At 33.8% G+C, this 25,403-nt stretch overlaps 1 protein-coding gene across 7 annotated transcripts in view; it reads left to right on the forward strand.

The window, feature by feature from the left end:
- Window positions 1–230: 230 nt before the first annotated feature.
- Window positions 231–25,403, forward strand: part of UGT2A1 (UDP glucuronosyltransferase family 2 member A1 complex locus) — a 47,560-nt gene continuing 22,387 nt past the window's right edge. Inside the window, exons 1-3 of one of the 7 annotated variants that reach the window (XM_035293622.3) lie at window positions 231–330; window positions 5,729–6,497; window positions 13,892–14,521. In XM_035293622.3, the coding sequence (XP_035149513.1) occupies window positions 5,783–6,497; window positions 13,892–14,521 (1,345 nt within the window). In that variant the 5' untranslated portion in view covers window positions 231–330; window positions 5,729–5,782. Of the gene's footprint in view, window positions 331–2,710; window positions 2,769–5,728; window positions 6,498–10,107; window positions 10,197–13,766; window positions 14,522–25,403 lie in introns of those variants that run through there. The other 6 variants (XM_035293618.3, XM_035293619.3, XM_035293620.3 and 3 more) reach the window with 6 other exon arrangements.

The following is a 25,403-nucleotide window of genomic DNA, read 5'->3' on the forward strand; positions in this document are numbered from 1 at the left end:
TCGAGATTACTAACTATTGTCAAACTTATTTTAAATGCATCCTGACATACTTGGTTGGTTGGCGTAGGGACAGAGACCATGATAGTAAATACCAAATTCAGAGCAAATACTTGCTAGGGAACCAGTAGAAGGTTATACCTTTAACAAAAGCTAATCTGTTTACAGTGTAATGGGTGGAAAATGTTAAATGTAAACGACTTTACATAATCTTTTTTTCCATTTAAGATCATATTACTCATACTATTACACTTTCCCAGCAAGGATTTATTTACATTCAGGCTCTTCCTAATGTCAAATGATTGCTGCTAAAGTTCCTCCAGGAAACTTCAGGTAAGAAACTAGAAAACATCATTATAATTAATATAAAATGTATACTTAAATTTATTTTCTATTTTCTTCTTAAAGAAATATCAATCATTAAAATGTTGGTTTACATTTTGGTTTGTTTCATTGCTTACCTATGGACACGTTACTCGTTTTATTTTATAATTTGAGGCATTTTTCTCCCAGACTTTATACTTCAGAATAATTTTACAGATATTGAGGGAACTGTGTGACAGAGCAGTAAGTTGAGAGTTTTGTCTAAGTGTGAACTCATAGGCTCTTTAGGGGTTCTTCTCATGCCTCTTGTTCCTGTGAGTGGAGAGTTGTTTGTTCCTTCATTAGATGACACATAAAGTAACACATAAGAAACTTTATATTGACATGGGGAAGACAAGAATAAGGTGCACAAGTAACCACTGTGGTCTTTAAGACAATACACGAATAGGAGAATGTAAGATGTCATCCTTAGTGGGTATTTTATTTTCTTAATATTGTCTTATTGATTTTTAAATATTTATGTATTTTAAAATCTATTTACTTTAAATGTAAAATAAGCATAATGCTGTAAGTCAAATAAGTTTTATGCAAAATCAATTTTATTTTTTAAAAAAAGAAAAGACAAAGTTTTTCTAAAGAAAATATTGTTGCGAAAGCACAATTAATTGTGTTAATGTAAATGCCATGTTTACGCCTTTATGTGCAATTGTTAACCAATAGAAGGTCTCTGAGTTACCAGTGGCAAATCCTTTCAGATCTGCAGTAACTTCAATTCTCACTTCTTCAGAAGAAAGAATTTGACTGAGGGGCATGACTGAAGTGAGTTTCAGAGCAGGGGTGGAAGTTTATTTTAAAGACTTTAAAACAGGAAAGAAAGGAAAACTCACTTAGAAGAGACTCAAATGGGCACCTGAAGTGACTTGTTTAACCTTGATCCTAGGACTTTATAGGCTCGCCTCTTTTCCATGGTTCTTCCCTTAGAGTTGGTTGCCCACATGTGCAGTGCCCTTCTTCCCCTTGGGAAGTGAGCAATCACAATCTGTTTAGGAAGTGCTATACATGCTTATCTGAAGCTTTCTTCCCTTTTATGGTAAAGTGTCCCTGGATGGTCATACTTCAACATTTTGTCTCTAAATGCAGATGCCCAGGAAGTTGCTGGTCTCTGGCATCTGCATTCAATTGACACTTTAATGTTAACAGCTGTGGATCATAAAGAGATTATCTTTCCCTGGCACTGGCTGCAAAATTATTATTTTTAGAGAGGCAGTGTGATAATTGTTGAACTGTCACCCCACATTCCTAATCCCTATCTAGCTGTAATACAATTAAGCAAAGTATACCTTTTATTATCATTGTCTAAGATGAAAATGTTTCAGTATACTAGCTTCTTCTGAAATATGTTAGTGTTATTCCCTAAACTCATGAGCTTTCACAAATATAGTAATCATATTACACATAGTTTATTTTTAATTTTTAATTTTTATGGGCACATCGTGGTGTTTTGATAGAGGCATACAATGCTTTTTTTTTTTTTTTTTTTTTTTTTTTTGAGACGGAGTTTCGCTCTTGTTACCCAGGCTGGAGTGCAATGGCACGATCTCGGCTCACCACAACCTCCACCTCCTGGGTTCAGGCGATTCTCCTGCCTCAGCCTCCTGAGTAGCTGGGATTACAGGCACGCGCCACTTTGCCCAGCTAATTTTTTGTATTTTTAGTAGAGACGGGGTTTCGCCATGTTGACCAGGATGGTCTCGATCTCTTGACCTTGTGATCCACCCGCCTCGGCCTCCCAAATTACTGGGATACGATGCATTTCTTTAAAAAAATTTCTGCCAAGTACAGATTAGCTTTACAGTGATTTTAAGATCAGAATAATTACAAACACAAATTCAGACCCTCGATTTAGGCAAAACATTTTTATCTAACAACCTCTTTAAGACTTTTGTTGTTAGTATACCTTTATTTAGCTTTCTATTAAATTTAAAAACACAAATCAATCTAAAATGTAACCTCACTAGTTTGAGAAACTTTTTAATACAGATCATATTTCTGAAGTATTTATGCTATATCAGCACATCACAACTATCACATGAATTTATGCATCTATTATGTACTCTGTAAACATTAAAAAATGAAACATGTAAAAACGCTAAAGTTCATTTGTGGCATAACACCAATGGTCTTTGTGCACACTGCTTGTCACCCACATCCAGGTACGCTATACTCCAACGTGAGTATCAAGTATCATACCTTTCATGGAGGCTTTTCTATCCTCCACCCTACACTTAATCCACTTAATCCCTCCCAAAAGCTGTTTTCTATGGATCTCTGAAAACACTCCACCTATGTTATTTCATCTGAAGGCCCTTGTTACTTTTTCTAGAGAAGAGAAAGAGAAGGGATTACATGAAAAAGATAATGCATTTTAAACATCACTTTTACTCCAGGTAATATATTTGTCACTTAATAACTACAATGGTATTTTTTTAAATATATAGTTTTCTTATATGTAGTATGTATTATTATATAATAATATAAGGTTTTTATTGTATATTCATTTTTACTATATTAACAGATATGTTGTTTATCTTATTACTTTATATTCCCAAGCTCAAGTTATTTTAATTTTCATTTTATATATGAGAAAATCAACTCTAATAAATGTTAAGCAGCATAATGTTAACCTAGGATCCTTTGGCCTAATTTATTTTAAAATCTAAATTATTTTTATAAACTATCATGCTGACTATAATGTGCTACACTGATTTTTGTCATGAATATGTATGTAGTTTTCTTATATTCCACTGACAGACTATGAAATTAACATGAGAAAGATCTTTTGGATTCCTCTTCTACCTAGTAAGTACTGCTGTATGTGACTAACAGGTACCCAATAAACACATAGTGAAGCAGCCTAGGTCACTGGAGCAGTCCCCTTGTCTGAGGTATTACCTAAAGTTCTTTGTCTTAGCAACAATAAAATTAAGGAGTGTGGACATCGAGGGTGAGATTGGAGTGAAAGTTTAACAAGTGAAAGAGAAAAGCTCTACACAGCAGAAAGGGGGCTGTGAGGATTGCCATTTCTTGGTTGAATTAAAGGCTTTTATAAAGAATCCAGTGGGGTGGGGTGTTTCATTTGCATTTGGCACAAAAATCCAGTTTCTTATTTGCAAAAGATATGAATTTTTGACAACTCCACACACTTCCTCTAGTGCGCATGCAGGCCTTTAACCTGAGTTACTCCGTATTACCCTATTTCCCTTACTGCACATATGGCAGGAGATGGAATTTTCCATTGCAGACATGTCTGGTTCTGTGTAACTCATCTGTGCAGGTGCAGGCATGACTTATGCAAGCCACCCTATGTAAGTTATCTCATCTGAGTATGTCCAAAAAATGAAAGGAACATGCTAACTGAAGCACACCGTGTCTATATGAAACTTGCTGGTTACAAAAGACCAGAGTGTTTTATGGCTGACCTGGCCTCCTTATCTGTGCTTGAAGCTCATGCAGCTTGAGTTTTTAGGCTCCCCTTTTGTTAGAAACAATTTTGCCATGTTCTATCGGCCTAACGGGTTTCTTGCTTTCCCCTCTCTTAATAGTACCCTATATTTTAGTTGTCTAAAACTGGATCTGATTCCTTGACAATAAATAAAATGAAGAAAATAACAACAGTGAATCATGACCAATTTTCCATCCTGGTGACAATAATGACAATTTTTTTAAAGTTTCCTGCCAAGTCACTATGAACCAGGCTGACACCGGCAAACCAAAAATTTTGTGCACACCATAACATCTTCTGCAGAGAGGCTCAAATAGAAATCCATTCAAGGAATTTTATGATCACTCTGTTAAACTTTGAAAAGTACTTTATAAAAGTAACTGTTTCAATGAAACAGTTGATGTTTCCATAGAGATTATCTCTGGTGATGGGAGAGCTTAGAAGAGAAAATTTTATGATATGACTAAAAACATAGAATTTATAATTTCAGAAGTTTCACTAACACAAAAAGAATCACTTAGCTTATTCACAGACACATGCTTACAAACATATAATTTTCATGAAGATCACTTTAATTGAATTATTTGATTCAATATTATCCAATGTGCGTTACACAATTTTGTATTGTGTTAGCATGTTTTTGGCAGTCTGCTATTCATACAGATTTCTTAGCTGGTAAAGGGACACAATACATTCTGATGGGGCAATCTATCCCAGTGGTTAATACAATAGGCTCTGGGAGTCAGAGATCCTTAAGACTGCTACCACCAGTTCTTAACTTGTATTTATTCTTATTTTTATAGATTTAGGGGTTCAAGTGCAGTTGTGTTGCTTAGATACATTGTATAGTGGTGAAATCTGAGCTTTTTACCCATCACCCAAGAAGTGTATATTGTATTTTCATTATATCCAATAAGTAATGTTTTCTTATTTTGTTGTAGGAACTTGGCAAGTTATTCAATCTCTGGGCAGTGGTTTCTTTTTCTTTGATGTGGGAGTGATTATAGTACCTACCTAATTGGATCTTTTCTAAAATGAGCAAGAAATGAGATTAAAGTGTTAAAGACTTTGGACTTTGCATAATGTCTGACATATAACAAGGACTTAATATATGCTAGCAATCATTGAATGCTGAGTCTAGATGTGAAGTAGCTGTTTTTCATGTAGGCCATCTAGCTTTTGAGCAGCACTTTTGGTAGCAGTATGCTTAAATTCGTAATTCTCTTTAAATAGCTCCTATTCATTAGTAACATTACCTATAATCTCTCGCACATATTTTATCTTATTCATTTATTTATAATATTTTCTTGGTGATTAACATAAAGCATTTTTGTAAACATATTATTAAAGTAGTAATAAATATAAGAATACATGTTATACATATTATATTTATAGATATTTGAATTTAACATATTTATAGTAATATATATTTATAAATATTATTTAAAATAATCATATTTTAACTATTATAATGTTTAATTTTGATAAATGGAATTATATTAATGCATTAAAAATTGTAAAACTTACAGTATTAACATCTTTAAATTTCTGAATGAGTTTTGGTCCTATCTGAGGTTTCAATACCTAGGCCTGAATGTAGACTTGAGATATACTGTAGCTTTATCCAATTTATTTCTAAAAATTTAGCAATTATGAAACACACACAAAATGGTTGCAGGATTAAGTTCAAAAGGAGGATTAGTCAGCAGGAATCATAACTAAAGTACTAAAACTATAGCGACAGATTGGGAAGTAAGATGCATTACCCATAAATCTGTAATTACCCTAAAATATAGAGCCACTATGACTAATATCACTTTGTAGAAAGAAAACTTTTAAGGGTATTAATGGTTTGCCTCAAAACTGAGAAATATTTTTGTCTTTCCTTTTTCTTTTCTTTAAAAGCAGAGAAAAACATCTGCTTCACATCTCATCAGATCTTCCGCATCAAGCCACATCATGTTAAACAACATTCTGCTGTTCTCCCTTCAGATAAGTCTCATAGGAACCACTCTTGGTGGGAATGTTTTGATTTGGCCAATGGAAGGTAGTCATTGGCTAAATGTTAAGATAATTATAGATGAGCTCATTAGAAAAGAGCATAATGTGACTGTCCTAGTTGCCTCTGGTGCACTTTTCATCACGCCAATCTCTAACCCATCTCTGACGTTTGAAATATATGAGGTGCCCTTTGGCAAAGAAAGAATAGAAGGAGTAATCAAGGACTTTGTTTTGACATGGCTGGAAAATAGACCATCTCCTTCAACCATTTGGAGATTCTATCAGGAGATGGCCAAAGTAATCAAGGACTTCCACATGGTATCTCAGGAGATCTGTGATGGCGTTCTTAAAAACCAACAGCTGATGGAAAAGCTTAAAAAAAGCAAGTTTGAAGTCTTGGTGTCAGATCCAGTTTTTCCTTGTGGTGATCTAGTAGCTTTAAAACTTGGAATTCCATTTATGTACTCCTTGAGGTTTTCTCCAGCCTCAACAGTGGAAAAGCACTGTGGCAAGGTACCATACCCTCCTTCCTATGTTCCTGCGGTTTTATCAGAGCTCACCGATCAAATGTCTTTCACTGACAGAATAAGAAATTTCATCTCCTACCATCTACAGGACTACATGTTTGAAACTCTTTGGAAATCATGGGATTCATACTATAGTAAAGCCTTAGGTATGTAACAAATTTTGTTTTTATTACTTGAATTTGAACAAACAGAACTTCGTGTAGCCTCTTCCTTAGTTCCCTATGGCTATTCCTTTTAATTCTACATATTAATACACTATGTATTACTATAACTTGATAGCAGAAAAGATAAATGCCATTGTACTTCAGAAATATGGTGTGTTGTTTTCTAATTTCATGAACTTAAACTCAGTTCTTTTATGGATAAAATAAAGTGACAAATACTTCAGTTTAAAAGTAGGACTATATCTCATATAGATATTATGCTTAAAATAGTAATTGCCTAGAAACTGAAGTGCTGTGTGGAGAAAGCCGGAAAAGATTAAAGTTTCCACAAACCTATTATTAATACAGACTTTAGTATGCATGTTTAAGAACATACATATATGTGGATAATCTTAGATCACTGCTTAATAACTATTAAGAGTAATAAAGAAACAAAATAGATTAAGGTTTTATCATCTTTAATTGTAAAGTGTTAATTAAAAAAAAATCACCACCATTGATCAGGACGATTTATGTATGCTAAGCTTATTTAATTTGCTTAAGTGTGGTACGGTGTTTGCACGATGAATAAAAATATAATCAATGATTATTAGCATCAAAAAGCCTATACCGATAGTGTTGATATGTTTATGCACATATTTGTCTAAAAATCAAATAGGCTTTGTCCATTTCTTATACTTTTGAATTTTATCACTTATTCTTCATTTATTATAGATTTCTTACTCTTTACTAAGTACTCTCTTAGGAAGACTAAAATAAAGTCCCTGGGTTCACGGATTTCACAATCAAGCAGATAAATCAGACGTTAAAAGGATTATTTATTATGTGAAATGTGAACATGGAAATGTACAAAATACAAAATGTAGAGGACTTAGGTATTATGTGACAGGCAGAGTGTGGTATTCTGAAAAATTTCAGAGTTCAGGTGATGCATAAGGATATTTAAAAATACTGAATGTGAGTTTTCCTGCAAGGTAAGAATTGGGAAGGAAAAAGTATGCTCAAAGTCGAAGACATAACAGCACAGGTGCGATGAATATTTCTGATAACAGTATTTCTGAAGGTCCCAGTGTAAGGGAGAGAGACATGGGAAAAGATGCTAGTGACGTCGGAACCACAAGAATGAATGAATGAACTCAATGAATGTTTTCAAAGTCTCCTGTACATCATTCTAAAAACATTTTTAACCTAATAAACAACTGAGAACCATCTAAAGAGAAACATGACCTGATTTTCATTTTACATAAAACACTTGGACAGATGGCAGTAGAGTTGAGAGATGTGAGACTAGACTAAGGTATCACTCTATGAAAGATGTGGTAAGAGCCTGCCTTACAGGTGTGGCTGATAAATGGAGGAAAATAATGCACTAAGAGACCACATAGCAACACAATTAGGAGAGTAGGTGTTTACAGACAATATTCACATAGCAGTCTGTGGCCTGGAAAAGTAATTCAGTCTCCTTGCACCTACACTTCACTTACCTCGTTTCTGACAGGGCTATTAAAAGGACTAAATTAGTTTACATCTGAAAGGACTTTAGAATAGTGTGGCACAATCAACCATGATAGTGAATATAGAAAAGTAAAAATGTGGGAGTGGGAATACTGCATTTAATTGTGAACATGTTGTGTATGTGATACTTTGGGGAATATTTAGCGAAATCCAGTAACAGCTGGATATATGAGATGAGTTCTCAGAGATAATCCATGGGTTAGAGATTTAAGTGTCATCTAAATAAAGATGATACATGTATAATTTTCTCTGGCTTATGGTAACCTAATTTTCATGTTTTCTGATTTCTTACTACATGCAGGTCACCTACAATTTTTATGCTTTCATACATAACATATTTCTGAGATTGTCCACATTCAAAAGATTTAAAGTCAAGCAATGCATTTACATATTCTAAACATGATTATCTTCCCAGGCAGCAAAAATTATTTCACAATACACAGTTACAGCTGATATTTTGTACATAGTCTTATGTGTTATATATTTAATGTTTACTTTGCTCTTTTGCTGAACCTCAGAAATGCAAACATAACCCAATGATAATCAGATAGAGGAGGAATATTTTCCAATTTTGACAAGTTGTATTTCTCTAAGTATTTTTATCTTATTGACATAGATGTACATATTTTGGGGAAACGTGATATTTTGATCCATATAATGTATAAAGATCAAATGAGGATAATTGGGATATTTATCACCTTAAATATCCATCTTTTCTTGATAACAGGAACATTTAAATTATTCTAGCAATTTTGAAACGTACAACAGATTGCTAACTATAGTCACCATACTGGTCTATCAAAGGCTGGGCTTTATTTCTTCTATTCAACTGTACATTTGTACCCATTAATCAAATTCTCGTCATCTTCCCTCTCCTTACTCTTTTCAGCTATTAAGTTTTGAGGCTGTAGCTTCTCATTAGTAATATTAACACAATTTTTGTACATTCGCTTATTGATAACGAAGTAATAATGGCAAAATTGAATGACTAAAGAATTGAACATTGTCGTGCAGAGACTGTAATGTTTGCTAAGTAGAGCTTGTAAGACCTAGAGATGTTTACTAGCTAATGAATGAACATCCTAAATGCTATTTAAAATAATTTAAAACTGACAAAGGGCACTGTGTAAAACAGTGGGTTGCATGAATGTTGGCAAAAGAAGAAAGTGAGGTTTCTAGGTAGTGATACCTACTGACACGTTAGCTTCTTTTCTACAGACCGCTGTTCTAAAATAACTGTAAAGTTTATCCTTATCAATCAAAATAAATATTCATGGGTTAGTATGTGAATGAGGATGTGAGATACTACAGCCATGTGAATGAGTATTATCAAAAGCTGGTAAGGCAATTATAATTAAGATCTATAGCAAAAGTCATAATCTCCTCTGGGTATGTTAAGTAATTGGCCCAAAATTCAAAAACAGATCTAATCTCTTGGGATGTAAAAGAAGAGCTAGTTATTCCATCATTCAGAGAAAACAAACCTTGCTATAATGATTATACATAAACCTTCAAGTGTCCTATAAAGATGAAAGTGAATGGGCAACACCTTAGGGCTAAAACTAGATCTTAATAAAAACAGAAAGGAGAAAAAAATTGAAGTTTTATGAAACAATGAAACTGTCAAGATGGCAAAAACTCCTTCATATCCTCAAGTATGTGGTAAACTAAAAGGGATGTCTGAATATGTGCGGCATCTCAGTTCATGTAAGAGTAGAATGTACATAGGCAGTTTCTTGCGTTTACATTTTTAATCCTAAAAATGTAATCCCACTTCAGTTTTTGTCAACTGCTCATCATCGACCTTGGAATTCTAATTCTCATAATTACTGTGCTCTTTATTTGTGAAGTTATCTGCCAATTTACTTTACCTGAGCTGGCATTCTCAGAATCACGTGTTCCATTTATTTTGCCTGAAATTAATGCTGGTAATAAAAGCACACTATTCTTTCAGTCTTAAGATATGAGGCTAATATTTCTTAACGATTTGTTCAGAGAAACATAATGAAGATTTCTAAAGATGTTCTTATTCTCTGATTTTGTTATATCATGTTTCTGATCAAATTACTCTCTTCTGACTTAGAATGACTATATAAGTTTGTCTTTACTAAGACACAATATTCTTATTGATGCCAGAGACATGAACAGTCATGTTTAAAAGAACAGGTAAGAAGTAAAGTATTGACATTATGGTTACTTTGTGCAAGACTTTATCAATGTAGAATGATAAATGAGAATGATAAATGGAACTGACTTGTAAATATAACATCTTTCCAATTTGTAATTTGAATTGATCTTCTACATTTACTTAAAATTCTTTAATTGCATCATTGCAACAAATTTATAGCCACTCAGGCCTGAAACAGTCTCACCTGAGTAAAGAAATAGAACGGCTCCCTAAGATTACTTCTCTGCAGTGCAATGCGATAAGAACCTCAGAGTGAGTCTTTAATCCCTGCTAATTGGTAGAAATTGGATATTTATAATGTAAAATTACTTTTTAAAATTTTAGATCATGGGTATCTAGGTCAAACTCATGGATATCATAATAGTGATAGCAGTTTATGTTAATATCTTCCTATACACTAATCACTGTGATAAGTGATTTACATATATTTTCTCTCAGTCTTTGAAATGAACCATTGTAGTTAATTGCAAGAAAAAAATTGTTAACACAGTTGAGAATATTAAGGGTTGGAAATATTAAGCATGTTAAATTTTGAGAAAACAGTATCCAAATTAAAATCTTTCTCACACCGAAGCTTTGATGTCATATTTCCCAGTCCTAGATTTTTTCTTCTCTTCTTTTTAAATTTCAGGTGCAAATCTATTAACTGTTCAGAATATTTTAGGTAAAATTTTTTTTTTGGATACTTGTTTTCTTTTCAATGTATTTAGCTTTTAAAATCTGCTATTCTATTTCTTGCCTATTTTTGATTTGTCAAATGAATATAATTGGGCCATTGCATCACTAGGTAACTTACTATTCATTATGGGGTAGGTCTTCAGGTGGTTCTATTGTCTGGGAAGGGTTGTCTAGGGATGTATTTTTGGCAATAAGAGAGCTTTATAAGCCATCTCTAACTGAAAGGAAGTAAAGGGTTCTGCAGATTTCAAGCATATATATTTTTTAAAAATTGAACCAGGTAAATTTTGTTTTTACTTTTATTAAGAAAAAAAAACTGGGGCACATATAAGAAGAGAATAATGGAACATTTTTATCACTAAAAATACTTATAATCCATAAGCATTGCATATTGTTAACAACAGTGCTTTACCCTTTGACCTCTGTAAAAACAGAAAGGCTTTTTTTGTGAATAACCTCTAGATATTTGATGTGCATAATATGTAAAAGTACATAACAATATGTATGAATAATTAGGTGAATAATCTCTAAGGTTAATGCCATCTATAATAACAGACTTTCTTGCAAGTCTATTAAATAAGAAATCTAGATTTTCAAAAACAATTATCATAATACCTAGATCTTTGTTGTTGAGCATGAGTAATTAATGTAAAATAAAGCACTAGAAATGAAACACATTTAAGTATATATACTTCCATGATTCTTGATTTACAGCAGTAACTTTAAAGAAGAAAAACTGTACTGGAGTATTTTCCTGTAGAATAATACATTTCTACTTAGGTCTTTCTTTTATTCTTTTTCTCTTTCTTACTAATCATTTCTTTGCTTTCTTCTCTCCTTCCTTTATTCTTCTTCTGTTTTAATTTACATTAATCTGGATTGGTAAGAATCTTTCAAAAACCTTCTAGTACCATTCCCTTTTCTGCAATGATCCATAAGCTGAATCACAATCACAGGCATTGCATTGGAGGTATTTGACATTGGACATTGAAAATTCTTGGAGATAGTAATCACTTTATGTTTTTTTGCTCCCACTCATGAAAGGTCATCAGAACAAAAGGAAATTGAAGTTACAATTTGTGTGGATATAATCTTGAGTTTTCTATGTGTATTTTTCTTAAAATAAATAATTTATAAACTTTGGTACTCTGTGCGTTGTTAATAACCTAGCATTTGTGGCCTGCCTAAAGACTGAGCATGACCGCTTGTGGGGAAACTCTCAGTGTTTGAGAAATTCTGCACCAAAGCTTAGCTTAGGTGCCCTAGTCTGTCACTGTAGGAGGAGCCAAAGAGTAGAGAAGGGTCAAGTAATGAGATCTAATTAATTTGGTAATTTAAAAAATAAAATTCCCCAAAATATCATAGATAGGTATCACTTATTGAGCCTTGGGAGTGTTCTAAACAATTCACCTGCATCATTTCACACCATCCACAAAACTATAGGAAATAGGTATCATTGTTCTGATCATTTGGTAACTGAGGAGGCTGAGTAGCATGCCTAGTTACAATTCAGAAAGCGGTGAATCATTTGATATCAGACTCCACTGTGAGCTAAAAAATAAAGTGTTAGAAAATACTCAGTTTCTGTATAGCAAAACAAAGAAAAAAGTACGTCTAAATTTAAACTTTTAAAGAATTAGGCAAATACAAATCAAGAAACTCAAATAAAACTGAATAACTCATGTTCCCAAAACAGTATCAAAGCCAATTTCCAGTCTTTTTGGCCTTGGGGAGACAATGAAAAGAGAGCCAGCAGAGTTGAATCCTAGGCATCAGGTTTAATGTTCAGGGAGCACTTAGGAAGAGAAGATTTCTCTGGCAAGGGCATGTCTTCAGGGGAAAAAAAATTTTCATACAAAAATGTTGTTTTGAGGATTATCAATTCACACTAATAGCCTTATATATGTTTTACTAGACAAAAACATTGTTTTAAGGATTATCAATTCAAATTAACAGCATTAGATACATTTATTGTTCTTCACTAAATTAGATAAATATTTTGTTGCCCTGCAGACATCACTTAAAAGTGAAAATTGACCAAAATAATTTTTTCCTCTTACTCCACAGAATTTGGGGATATCTATATGCATTTGAAATATTGTTACATATTTATTAAACTGCTAATATGACTACACCCTTTCCTTGTATGAAGCCATTTGAAAAATAGCTTTACAGATACTATTGTTAATCTATAAAGTAATATAATAAATTAATGGCATTGTCTCTCATTTTTCTTAAAAAAAACTGAGAATGAGAGGGTCTGGATAATTCAGCAGGGTCAGAAATCTTGGAAAAGGACAGTATTAGAATCTGGACTATTGAACTCCAGTATCTACCTAACTTCTCTGAATAACAAAGTCTGTGCTTCCTTGGAGTTCCAGGCCCTGTCTTCTTGATTTGTGTCATATGGAAAAAATCTGAAAAATTTCCTGTAACAAAGGAGTAGGAGACAATGATCAATTTGCTCTATGGAGAAGAAAACTATTCTCTATCAAATGTGTAGTAATTTACCCTATAATCCAAATCATCTAAAACACCTTGAAATGTTTGAGTGAACTTCCCGAGTGAAGGTTGTTTATTGAGTTTTATGAAAAATGTATTATATTAAAAATGTATTTTATGAATCATATTATCACAGAATGTATACATTGTAGGTTTATAATCTCCCTGCTTCCTTTTCTTTACAATAGAAACAGACTTTATTTCTGTTAAGGAATGGTGTGAATACATATAGGAATTTGAATTATATTGTTTATTTTTAATCTAAAGAGCAATTGATCTATGACTGAGTGTTAACATCACATAAATTATTATTTTATTTAAAAATTTACCTAAACATACTTTGAAGGTTTTTTTTTTTCATCTTGAAGGATCTACAGTAGGATGGTTTCCATAATGGATTTCACCATGCCTAAGAAGTTTTTCCAGATGCTGGTTTTTAATTTGACTCTGATTCAAATTGTTCTAGGTGGAAATGTGTTAATTTGGCCTACAGATGGTAGCCATTGGTTAAATATTAAGATTATTCTAGAAGAGTTGATTCAAAGAAATCACACTGTGACTGCACTAGCTTCATCAGCAACACTATTCATCAACTCCAATCCTGATTCTCCTGTGAATTTTGAAGTGATACCTGTTTCCTACAACAAGAGCAATATAGATTCCTTAATTGAGCATATGATAATGCTGTGGATTGACCATAGACCAACTCCTCTCACAATATGGGCTTTCTACAAAGAACTAGGAAAATTTCTAGATGCTTACTTTCAAATTAATATACAAATCTGTGACGGTGTACTAAACAACCCCAAGTTAATGGCAAGACTTCAGAAAGGTGGTTTTGATGTGTTGGTAGCAGACCCAGCAACAGTCTGTGGTGATCTCATTGCTCTGAAATTAGGAATTCCATTTATATACACATTGAGGTTCTCTCCAGCATCAACAGTGGAGAGACACTGTGGGAAAATCCCAGCACCAGTCTCCTATGTACCTGCAGCCTTGTCAGAGCTCACTGACCAGATGACCTTTGGTGAAAGGATTAAAAATATCATATCTTATTCTCTGCAAGACTATATATTTCAGTCCTACTGGGAAGAATGGAATTCATACTATAGCAAAATTCTAGGTAAGTCTACAATTTTCTTTTTTTAATGATTCCACATCCCTTATTTATTCTTATTGTCTTATGATAAAAGATTTCCATTCCACTGCATATGCTAAGCTGAAGATAATGGACTTTTATGTTTCTGTATATACAATTCCCTGATTATTCTCTTTAAATAAATCCTTAAAAATGAAATGATGGTGTTAATATGTATGCTATTGTCTCAATGCAAACAACTTTGTACATATTTAGGTCATAGCTTTTCAATGTATAAATCAATTTCAAAATATAAATGAAAGTGCCTTTGTTAGTATACATTATAGCAATACTGAAAAAATAACCTGGCAAATATTTTTGAGGTAATACATGATTTACTGTCCTCCTTTGTCCTTCATTCTTTTCTTTGTCTGCAGAAAGCTTTGAAAAGCATAGAATCAGGCAATAGAAAACCAGAGTTTACACTCTACCCTGGTTCTCACAGTCTCTCTATCTTTACACTTTTCTGTGTACTTGGCACCATCTCTCAATTCAAATTCTCTCTATCCTTTTGCCAGCCTCACATTTCCTTGAGTGAGAGATTCCTTATGAGAATCAAACAAAATAATATTAACAATCAAGGCCAGTCCTGATAGATTGTTTATATTACTTATTTTTCCTGGCTTTTGTGAGCCTTCCTTTATATTTTTATTTCCTTCTCTCTTGAATGGTTTTGCCTCCAGATCTCTTAATAGTACTCAAGACATTAATTAATAGCAGGAAGTAACAGATGATGCTACCATTGCTACTTTCTTACAGAGGTAATATACAAGATCTTTTTACATACCTTTTGACTTGCCGTCCTTTCTCCCTCTTTCCCCTAGGCATTCTTCCCTCCCTCCCTCCCTCCCTCCCTCCCTCCCTCCCTCCCTCCCTTCCTTCCTCCCTCCCTCCCTCCTTCCCTCCCTCCCTTCCTTCTTTCTTTCCTTCCTTCTCTCCTTTCTTCCTTCTTTTTCTTTTCTTCCCGACTTCTTTCTTGTTCTCTTTGTGTAAAATAACTATTTGTTGAATGCCAGCTTAGTTCCTACAACTTGTCTAAGTAGTAGGAATGCAACAATAAACAAAACAGATCAAAATCTCTACTCTACCTCATGGAACTTACATTCTAATAAAAGGAGACAGAGAATAAATAAAAGAAATATATAAAATATATGGATATTAGCCTGTGAAATATGCTATGTAATTAAGTAAGAAAAACAGATAGTTCTTAGAGAGAGGTTGTGTATTTAAACAGAGCAGGCAGAGAAAGTATCATATGAAAGAATGACATCAGGTCAAAGACCTGAAAAAATGGAAAGAGAATCCATAAGATCCCTGGAAGAAAAGCCTTTTAGGGGAAGGTAAGAACAAGCACAAAGACCTGTGGCAAGTCATATAAGCAAGAGTACTCTTAAACTAACTTCATCTTACTCTTATCTTTCACAAGTGTAATTGTGTATATCTTTTTTCTTTTTTTGATATTGCAGAACTCTTGCAATAATTTTTCATCAAAAACTTTTCAACTTTTTCATGGAATTTTTCTAAAGGAAAGATTAAATGTATCACATATAAAATATATGCAAGGTAAATAAAATTTAAGTTTATTTTTGAAGTTATGGTAACTAGAATTTTATAAGTATAGTTCTGTGTTTTAAAAATTCCCATAAGGCATAATTTAACTTTTTTTCCCCTGGCTTTCAAATTTTATATGCCTTCAAACCACATTTTTATTTCAATTTAGATATTATTCACATGAGTACGTATCAAGGCATTTGAAATGCATTCTATAATAATTATCACTACCCAGGTATGTATTAAATACTGATCATTTTAGCTACTGGATGAGTTAATAATCTATACTCCTTAACTGTGATCTCAGACAAATAACTGAAACTTTTGAGTCATAGTGCTTTCTCTTCTTTAAAATAGGGTTAAAATTTTCACTGTACTCTTTAGGAGGATCATATGACATTTTATGTGATATGTCATGTCAATTATAAATAATTATACTTTTATTAAATATTATTTACAAACTACTTAAGAAGTCTGCAATGATAAAACCCTAGTTACATTACCATGGGGCTCTGTAAATGGGAAGTAGCCAAAAAAAATCTGCAAAAAATAATTGGTTTCTGGTATGTACTAAACCTTCCTTTTCAAAGGAAGCCATAACAAATTAGATAAGTGTGAAAAAGCCTTTGTAAAACAGCAAGTTCCCAACTTCTCACCTTTACAGAATAATAATCTAGGTTCAGAAATTCTATCATTTAAGAAATTAAATATCCTATTTACTTAAATTCTTTATGCTTCTCATGTTACTAAATATTTGAACAACAAATAACTACCTTGAATATTTTATTTCAAATAGAGGCATACTGGGAAGAACTGGCAAAACCCTGTTTTCAGTTTTGTTATCACATTTCTCAAAGGATTAAGAACACCTGGTAACTGTAAACTGATATTGAAAGAGGGCAGATGCACAATTTTACATTATTATGTTTGACCACAGGAGAGCTAACAACATGTCACATTTCTGTGGAGTTTCCATTACAATAGTTGTTCTTCAGTTTTGTGTAAGGAAAATAGACTAAAGAAATAATATGTTAAATTGTGGTAAAGAAAAACTCCAAATGTCTTGAAGGACATAGGAAAAGTACAAGGACATATTCGATCGAACTAGTTAAAAAATTTGTTTTTTTTATATCAGTGAGGAAGTCTTAAATCTTCCAGATGAAATGAGTAAAATAATTAACATTTAATGAATACCTTTAATAGCTAATGGAACAAGGGTATCAGGAATTATGAAAATTATTGCCACTCATATCCAGAAGTGAATCTCTTAATAAATTTTGTGCAGGCCAAGGGTTCTGCATGCCATCATCAAATTTAACTGAACCTTATTTGAACCTTATTTCTCCTCTCTCTCTCTCTCTCTCTGTCTCTCTTTCTCTCTTTCTCTCTGATAAGAACTCTCACTCTATTGCCCAGGCTAGTGTGCAGTGGCAGATCTCGGCTCACTGCAACCTCCCCCTCCTGGGTTCAAAGCAGTTCTCCTGCCTCAGCTTCCGAAGTAGTTGGGATTACAGGCCCGCCACCACACCAGGCTAATATTTGTATTTTTAGTAGAAACACGGTGTCACCATGTTGGGCAGGCTGGTCTTCAATTCCTGACCTCAAGTGATCCTCCTGCCTTGGCCTCCCAAAGTGTTGGGATTACAGGTGTGAGCCACTGTGCCTGGCCTGTGAACCTTATTTCTTCCTCAACTTCTGAGAGAACTGCTGTACAGCACATAGATAGTTCTCACTGTAGAATTTGGGACTAGCCTTTGCTGCAGCAATCGAAAGGTTAAGCTCTTGATCACTGTAGTGAAAACTGTTAGACAGGTAAGGCAACTGGAAACTGGATGGCTCCATTTTCTCCTGTGTTTTTGGGGTTTCCAGGCTGTCTTCATCCATCCCAGAGAGTTGTAGATTGGAAGAGCAGAAAGCCCTGTACTAAGCTATATGACACTTGGCTGGTGTAATCTAGTTTTAACAGTCAGTGCTATGGTGGTCCCTCTTTCCCTGCTGATAGATTTTATTTACTCATTTTTTTTTGGCATTTAATATTTAATTTAAATCTAAACTTTAATCCTTACTCCTCTTTTAAAATTTCTACATATTTTTATTTTTAATTTTTTTTGTGAGTATATAGTAGTGTATATTTAGAGGGTACATGGGATGTTTGGATACAGGCATGCAATGTGAAATAAGCATATCCTGAAGAATGGGGTATCCAGCCCCTCAAGCATTTCCTGCTGAGAAATTTTAAATGGATTCCTAGAACTAATGTTACATTCCCAGCCCATGAAGAAAACAAATATCTTAACAGTCGATGAGAACTCCAGCACAATATTAGATGAAAATGAGAGTAATGGGCATCATCTCATTTTAGATGTCAGTGGAAAAATAATTCATTATTTACCATTAAGTGTGATGTTTGCCATAGGCTAATTGTAGATATGACTTATTAGATTGAGGAATCTCTCTTTTTCTTTTTAATTCAAATAAATTTTTATTGTAAAGGGATGATAAATTTTATCAAATGTTTTTATGCATTCATTAAAATTATTATATTATTCTTCCCTTTGTTCTGCCAGTATGGTAAAACATATAAAGTGATTACCAGTTTTTGAATCAACATTTTACTTTTTGAATAAACTCCAATTAACAAGCCTTTTAACCTTCTCCTCTATCCAATTTGTCTGGAACTGAGCTAGATTAATTATTCATATATTATTTGTATTTTATCTGTAGTTTCTTTTCCAGGCACAGTGTTTTATTTATTGGCTCTCTCCGTTTCTTATCCCCACTCCAATTCTCATTCTCTGCTTCCCACCCTTTTCCTGGAAAACTTGGAGCTTTCTGTTAATCTTTTCTCACTTAAGGCTTTCAAGTCCTTCTTACATGTAGCTTTCCTGTGATCAGTGTGTGGGTTTTCCAAATTTTGTGTAATCTTTCTGTAAAACATAAATTCTAAACTTTATAGTTCATTGAAGTTTCGCAAAATAACCCCACCCTTGCAACCGGCACCCAATTAATACGCAAAACATGATTGCAATCCGTAGCTCTTCTTCTTTCCTTTTCTTAGTCCCCACAACTCCTATCTAAGGGCAACCACTTTCTTGGCTTCTAATACCATAGATCAATTTTCCTTAAGGAACAACTGGTACCTTAGTATATGGTTGTGTGTCCAATTTATAAACTGTCAAGAATCTCTAGTGCATAGTGTATTCCTTGATTAAAAATAAAAGTTGTCTTAAATATAGTTACTTCTTTTTAAAAAAAGATAATCACTAAGGATGATTTCCATATTTGCTACTGTCATGCTTAAGAAGTTTGCTGGCCGGGCGCGGTGGCTCAGACCTATAATCCCAGCACTTTGGGAGGCCGAGGCGGGTGGATCAAGACCATCCTGGTCAACATGGTGAAACCCCGTCTCTACTAAAAACACACAAAAAATTAGCTGGGCATGGTGGCGTGTGCCTGTAATCCCAGCTACTCAGGAGGCTGAGGCAGGAGAATTGCCTGAACCCAGGAGGCAGAGGTTGCGGTGAGCCGAGATCGCGCCGTTGCATTCCAGCCTGGGTAACAAGAGTGAAACTCCATCTCAAAAAAAAAAAAAAAAAAAAAAAGAAGTTTGCCACCTGCTTGTTTTTAATTTGTCATGAACAGAAATTGTACTCAGTGAGATTGTGCTCTTTTGGCTTAAATGATGCCATTAAATGTTTCAAAGAAATCATAATGTGGATATACTGGCACCATCAGCAACTCGACTTCTATTCTGAAAGGTGCTGTGTATAAACTAAAAAAGAATTTCCCTAGTTGTGGAATGCAAGCCCCTTATTAATCCCAAAAACCTAGTTTTTTTGTTTGTTTGTTTTTGAGAAAAAGTCTTGCATTGTCATTCAGGCTGGAGTGCAATGGTGCCATCTCTGCTCACTGTAACTTCCACCTTCCTGGGTTCAAGTGACTCTCCTGTCTCAGTCTCCTGAGTAGCTGGGATTACATGTGTCTGCCATTATGCCTGGCTGATTTTTGGTATTTTTAGTAGAAACAGGGTTTCACCGTGTTGGTCAGGCTGGTTTTGAACTCCTGACCTCAGGTGATCTGCCTGCCTTGGCCTCCCAAAGTGCTGGGATTACAGGCAGAAGCCATCACAGCTGGCCAAAAACTTAGTTCTTTGAGCTTTGTAACATTACATGTTATGCCTTCCCTCTTCCTTCATGGTGGCAAATCAAATTGTTTTTGTAATTTCTTTTGTATTTATATTAAAAAACCTTGAACTTTTAAAAATTTGCTCTGAATGTAATTATCTTTGAATTCATAGACCATATATTATTGCAAATAAACACATAGGAATATATATTTCATTCTTGTTAATCTGTTTTAAAAATAAACATAAAAATATGCATCACATAAGTTAACAGTTTTAGGAATAAAGAAAAACTAATAACTATAATGTGGTATTTATTGGATTCATACAAATTGTGGCGCTTATATTGTGATATTTATAATATTATTTTGGAATTCATGCTTCCGAATATTTTCTGTCTTTTCTTGACAAAAATGCCAGTTAGAAATAGTGTGAGGTGGTAGCCTTGTATTAGATTAGAAATTGAATTCCACCAATCTTTGTTTTTAGCTCAATTGTGATTTCATTAAAATTGATATCCCAGCATCAGTGGAGCCCAGTAGTATGCCAATAGTCTTCACATTCCCCCAAATATCCTGATGTAGTGGTCACAGTTGCCCTCATTTTCAGGTTTTCAGCTGGGATAATTAGTGGACACACCCAGCAATGCCCATATACACACCCCTCTCCTTGCTTGGCACATTGAGATACACAAACATCTGACTATATTGAAATTATGGCTCCTCATCTCAAATAGTATTCATCCTTCTGTTATATTTTGTTATATTCTGTTCCATACCCTGGAAAGATAACTAAACTATGTCTCAATATTGATGGTTAGGCATTAAAATTTATGATGACTTAAACTCTCCACTGAAGCATTTTTTAAAACATTTGGATTATGATTGCTAATTTTCACAATGTATTTACAAAATATTATTTTAATTTTGTGATAAAATAAAAACTGAGAAAAATTAAGTAACTCTCTCATTGAGAAACACCATTTTGAAAACTAAGGGAAGATAGATCCATTTACCTTCAAAGCCCACTTAACTAACTTCGCTAAAATAGTATAGGGCCTTTGTGATTCTAGGATTTGCTCATGCTCTAGCTCTCTGCTTTTCCAAAGAAAAGACATCAATAGAAAGTCAAAAATAAATCATTTGATATTGAGAACGCTATCACTGATTCTCTTTTCATATGAGAAAGTAGTTTTATAGTTTAAAAAAGAGACCAATAGAAAGATTATATTAATGGTTCCATATCTAGACAGCTAGGGCATCCTATCACAGAGAGCAGATTCAAGTTATTAATAACATTTAAGTGGTATTGTTAACTCTGCCTCTTAGTCATGTGTTCTTTAGCATACACCACAGTGTAATGTCTTACATGTATGTATATATGTGTATAATTGATATATAGTGTAACTGTGTGTTGTGTGTATGTGGACCTGCTACAGACTTGGTAAATCAGGAATTCCTCCAGCAGTAGAATTGTATTCACAGTTTCATCTTTATTGTCTGTGCACCATTTCACTAACATAATAAAACATGTATAATTTTCATACATCCTGGGCAACTTGGCTATAACAAATAGTTTTTATTTCATGACCAATTTGACTGTTGAAATTATGTGTCTCATTTTAACCTGCAGTCCTCTGGGATTTTCTTCACTGCCTATTTTGTAATTCCCTGTTTACAACTCTTTTCTACTTGGAGGAGTATTAATATTCACATTGATTTATTGTAGCTCAGAGCATAATGTGTAAATATCATTGAATCTGCAAAGTTCAAATAAAGGTGATTAAAAGAAGGAGAGGCAATAGTTATGGTTGATAAAAAACTATGGCTTGGCTGGGCGCGGTGGCTCAAGCCTGTAATCCCAGCACTTTGGGAGGCCGAGGCGGGTGGATCACGAGGTCAACAGATCGAGACCACCTTGGTCAACATGGTGACCCCGTCTCTACTAAAATTACAAAAAATTAGCTGGGCACGGTGGTGCGCACCTGTAATCCCAGCTGCTCGGGAGGCTGAGGCAGGAGAATTGCCTGAACCCAGGAGGCGGAGATTGCGGTGAGCCGAGATCGCGCCATTGCACTCCAGCCTGGGTAGGAAGAGCGAAACTCCGTCTCAAAAAAAAAAAAAAAAACTATGGCTTGTGGTGCTGAGGAAATGACAAAGGTAGCTTTAAGATAGTCGGGATAAGAGTGTAATTGGGAAGAGGTGGGAATGGGGAGTTATAGAGAGTAAAGAGACTTCACGGCACATCTGGGAAAAATGAAATTGCTTAAAGACCCTGTTGTATGTGGCCTTACTTCAATTATCTTAAAAATCTCAGGAGAAAAAAATATATAGTGGCCAATTACAGATGGAGCTATTACCATTGGTATATCTCCATTAAAACAAAGAGAAAGAGAAATGTCTACAAGACTAGAAACTTAGAGCTCTGATTCGTATGTCTGGATTTTAAATATTTTAATATAATCTTCAATATCTATAATAGTATAAAGTCACATTTAAATCTTAGAAATAAACTCCAGTAAATTATTTTTCGTATGTTATTTTGGAATTTAACTCCACTTGTACATTCAAGATTAAGAAAGAAAAATTTACAAAGAAATTTCTATTGCAATGATAATATATATATTTTGTTTTATCAAATTATTCAAAATGCCTTACTGATTATTCTTATGGATCTACTCTGAGACTTGATGATTCACAGGAAGGACTCACAGGACTCAGAAGTTGTTAGACTCATGGTTATGGTTTATTGCAACAAAATAATACAGATTAAAATAAGGAGAGAGAAAAGACCCATGAGGGGTAGCCCAGAAAAGATCAGATGCAAGCTTGCAGGGGTCCTCTACCAGTGGAGTCGCACAGGATTTACTTAATCTTCCTAACAATGATATGTGAGGACAGGATGCAGTTTTATCAGCCAGCTCACTTGAACCTTGATATCTTGAGTTGCTGTTAGGGCTGAATCACACAGATGTCTCGGGATTGAGTGACTAGCCTCAGCTACCCAGAGCAAAAACTAGTGATCATGGTAAATCACACTGATAACATAAACTGTTCGGTCAAAACAAGTGTGAACCAAGACCTCAACTATATAAAAACACTCCTATTAGAGACTGTATTCCAAAAGATTGGAACTCAGCTCTTGAGAGCCAGCTACCGTTTTGAATATAGGAACACAAGCCTTTTTGGGAATGTACAATTTGAGAAATCCAGACCTGCAAAGTAAACACTTTGCAGTACACCTTCTGAATCAATGCCATTCAGAGTTCTAGGAGGCTACTTTATTTGACTGTATCACCTGGCTCTCTTTCTCTTTGGTATCAATTTGGATTTAACCAATGAATCCCTTTGACACTACTAGCTGAGGGAAATGGAAAGATTGTCTCTCTCAGTATAGACTATAACTTCACAGTGGCTATAGGTTCCTTTGAATTTCAGTACAGACCATAATAGCATTTAAAGTTATGACAGTCTTTTTTTCTTTTATTCAGTTTTTAGGCATTTTATATATATTTTATTTTATAGGCTGAAACTTTACATTTAGTATTAAATAGAAGAGGGCATTCTAGATCATTCATACATTTGCTTTTAAAGAAAATGCTTTTATTTTTTTCTCCCATTTAAATTTATGTTAAATATATAATCATTTGTATTAAATTTAAAAAGTTATCTTTTCTAAGTTTTAAGAATTTCTGTCATCAAATTTGAAGAGGTATGGTTTAAGTTAAGGCTCCAATTTCCTTCTTTTGCTTGTGGACATTCAGTTTTCTTGACATTATTTATTGAAGAGACTACTCTTTGTTCATTGCATATTCTTGACATCTTGTCAAAGATCAGCTGACCATATATGGGTGGGTTTCTTTTTAGGCTTTAAATTCTTTTCCCTTGGTCTATGTGTCTGTTTTAATACTGTCTTGATTCTTGTCACTTTGAATATATTTGATACCAGGTAGTGTGATGTCTCCAGCTTTACTCTTCTTGCTCAAAGATGCTTTGACTATTTTTTTGTGTGATTTTTAAAAAATATTTGTTTTGTTTTTTCAGAGTGAAACACGTCTCTACTAAATATACAAAAAATTAGCTGGGCATGGTGGTGGGCACCTGTAATCCCAGCTACTAGGGAGGCTGAGGCAGGAGAATCACTTGAACCCAGGAGGCAGAGGCTGTGGTGAGCCAAAATTGTGCCATTGCACTCCAGCCTGGGCAACAAGAGTCAGACTTCCTATCAAAAACAATGGATTCATTGAATCTGGATTGTTTTGGTTCATATGGATATTTTGATATTCTGAGACAAATTAAATATTCAACCTACCACCTAAAACCATACAGATCCTGGAAGAAAACAGGGCAATTCTTCTTGACATTGGCTTTGGCAATAATTCCTTGGATATAACGTCAGAAGTGAAAACAAACAAGTGGGATTATAAAAATAGTAGTAACTGCAAATTTTACATACAACAACCACAAAAAAGTAGAGCAAAAAAAGAATACCTAATAAGCCAATAAAATATCAAATAGAATCAAAAAATATGGTCTACTAATCAAAATGAAGTAGGAAAGAAGAAAAAAGAAAAAAAAGAGATGAGATAAATTAAAAAAATATAGCAAAATGATAAATTCCAACTCAAACATATAGATAATCACATTAAATGTGAACGCAGAACCCTCACTAATAGTTAAACATTGTTAAATTGGATTTTTTTAAAAAAAAGCTAGACTAAACTGGTGCCATCTTAAGAAACTCATAAAGAAAAAGGTTAAAAATTAAATGAGAATACATACGATACTAACAGTAGAGTAAAGCTGGAGTGGCTGTATTAATATTAAAGTGGATCTTCAGAGAAATGATTATTATGAGGAAAAAATCATTTTAGAAGTAAAGATGTCAATTCGTGAAGAAGACATATTTATCGTAAATATGATGTACCTAAGAGGAGCAAAGTAAAGAAAGCAAATTGAAAATTAAAGGACAGACAGACAGATTCCCATTTACACTTGGAGGCTGTGATAGCCCTCTCTCAGTAATTGATAAAACAGACACACAGAAAACAAATAAGAAAGTAGAGTTCATATTGTTTATGGAAAAATAATGTTTGAAAATTACATGCTTTTATTATATTTCACAATACATAAAGTGCCTATTTATGGTGCTTGTTCTGGGCATTTTGGTCAGCATTAATATTGTAAAATCTTT

The sequence above is a fragment of the Callithrix jacchus genome, chromosome 3, assembly GCF_049354715.1.
Source record: "Callithrix jacchus isolate 240 chromosome 3, calJac240_pri, whole genome shotgun sequence".
In the NCBI taxonomy this organism is placed as follows: Eukaryota; Metazoa; Chordata; class Mammalia; order Primates; family Cebidae; genus Callithrix; species Callithrix jacchus.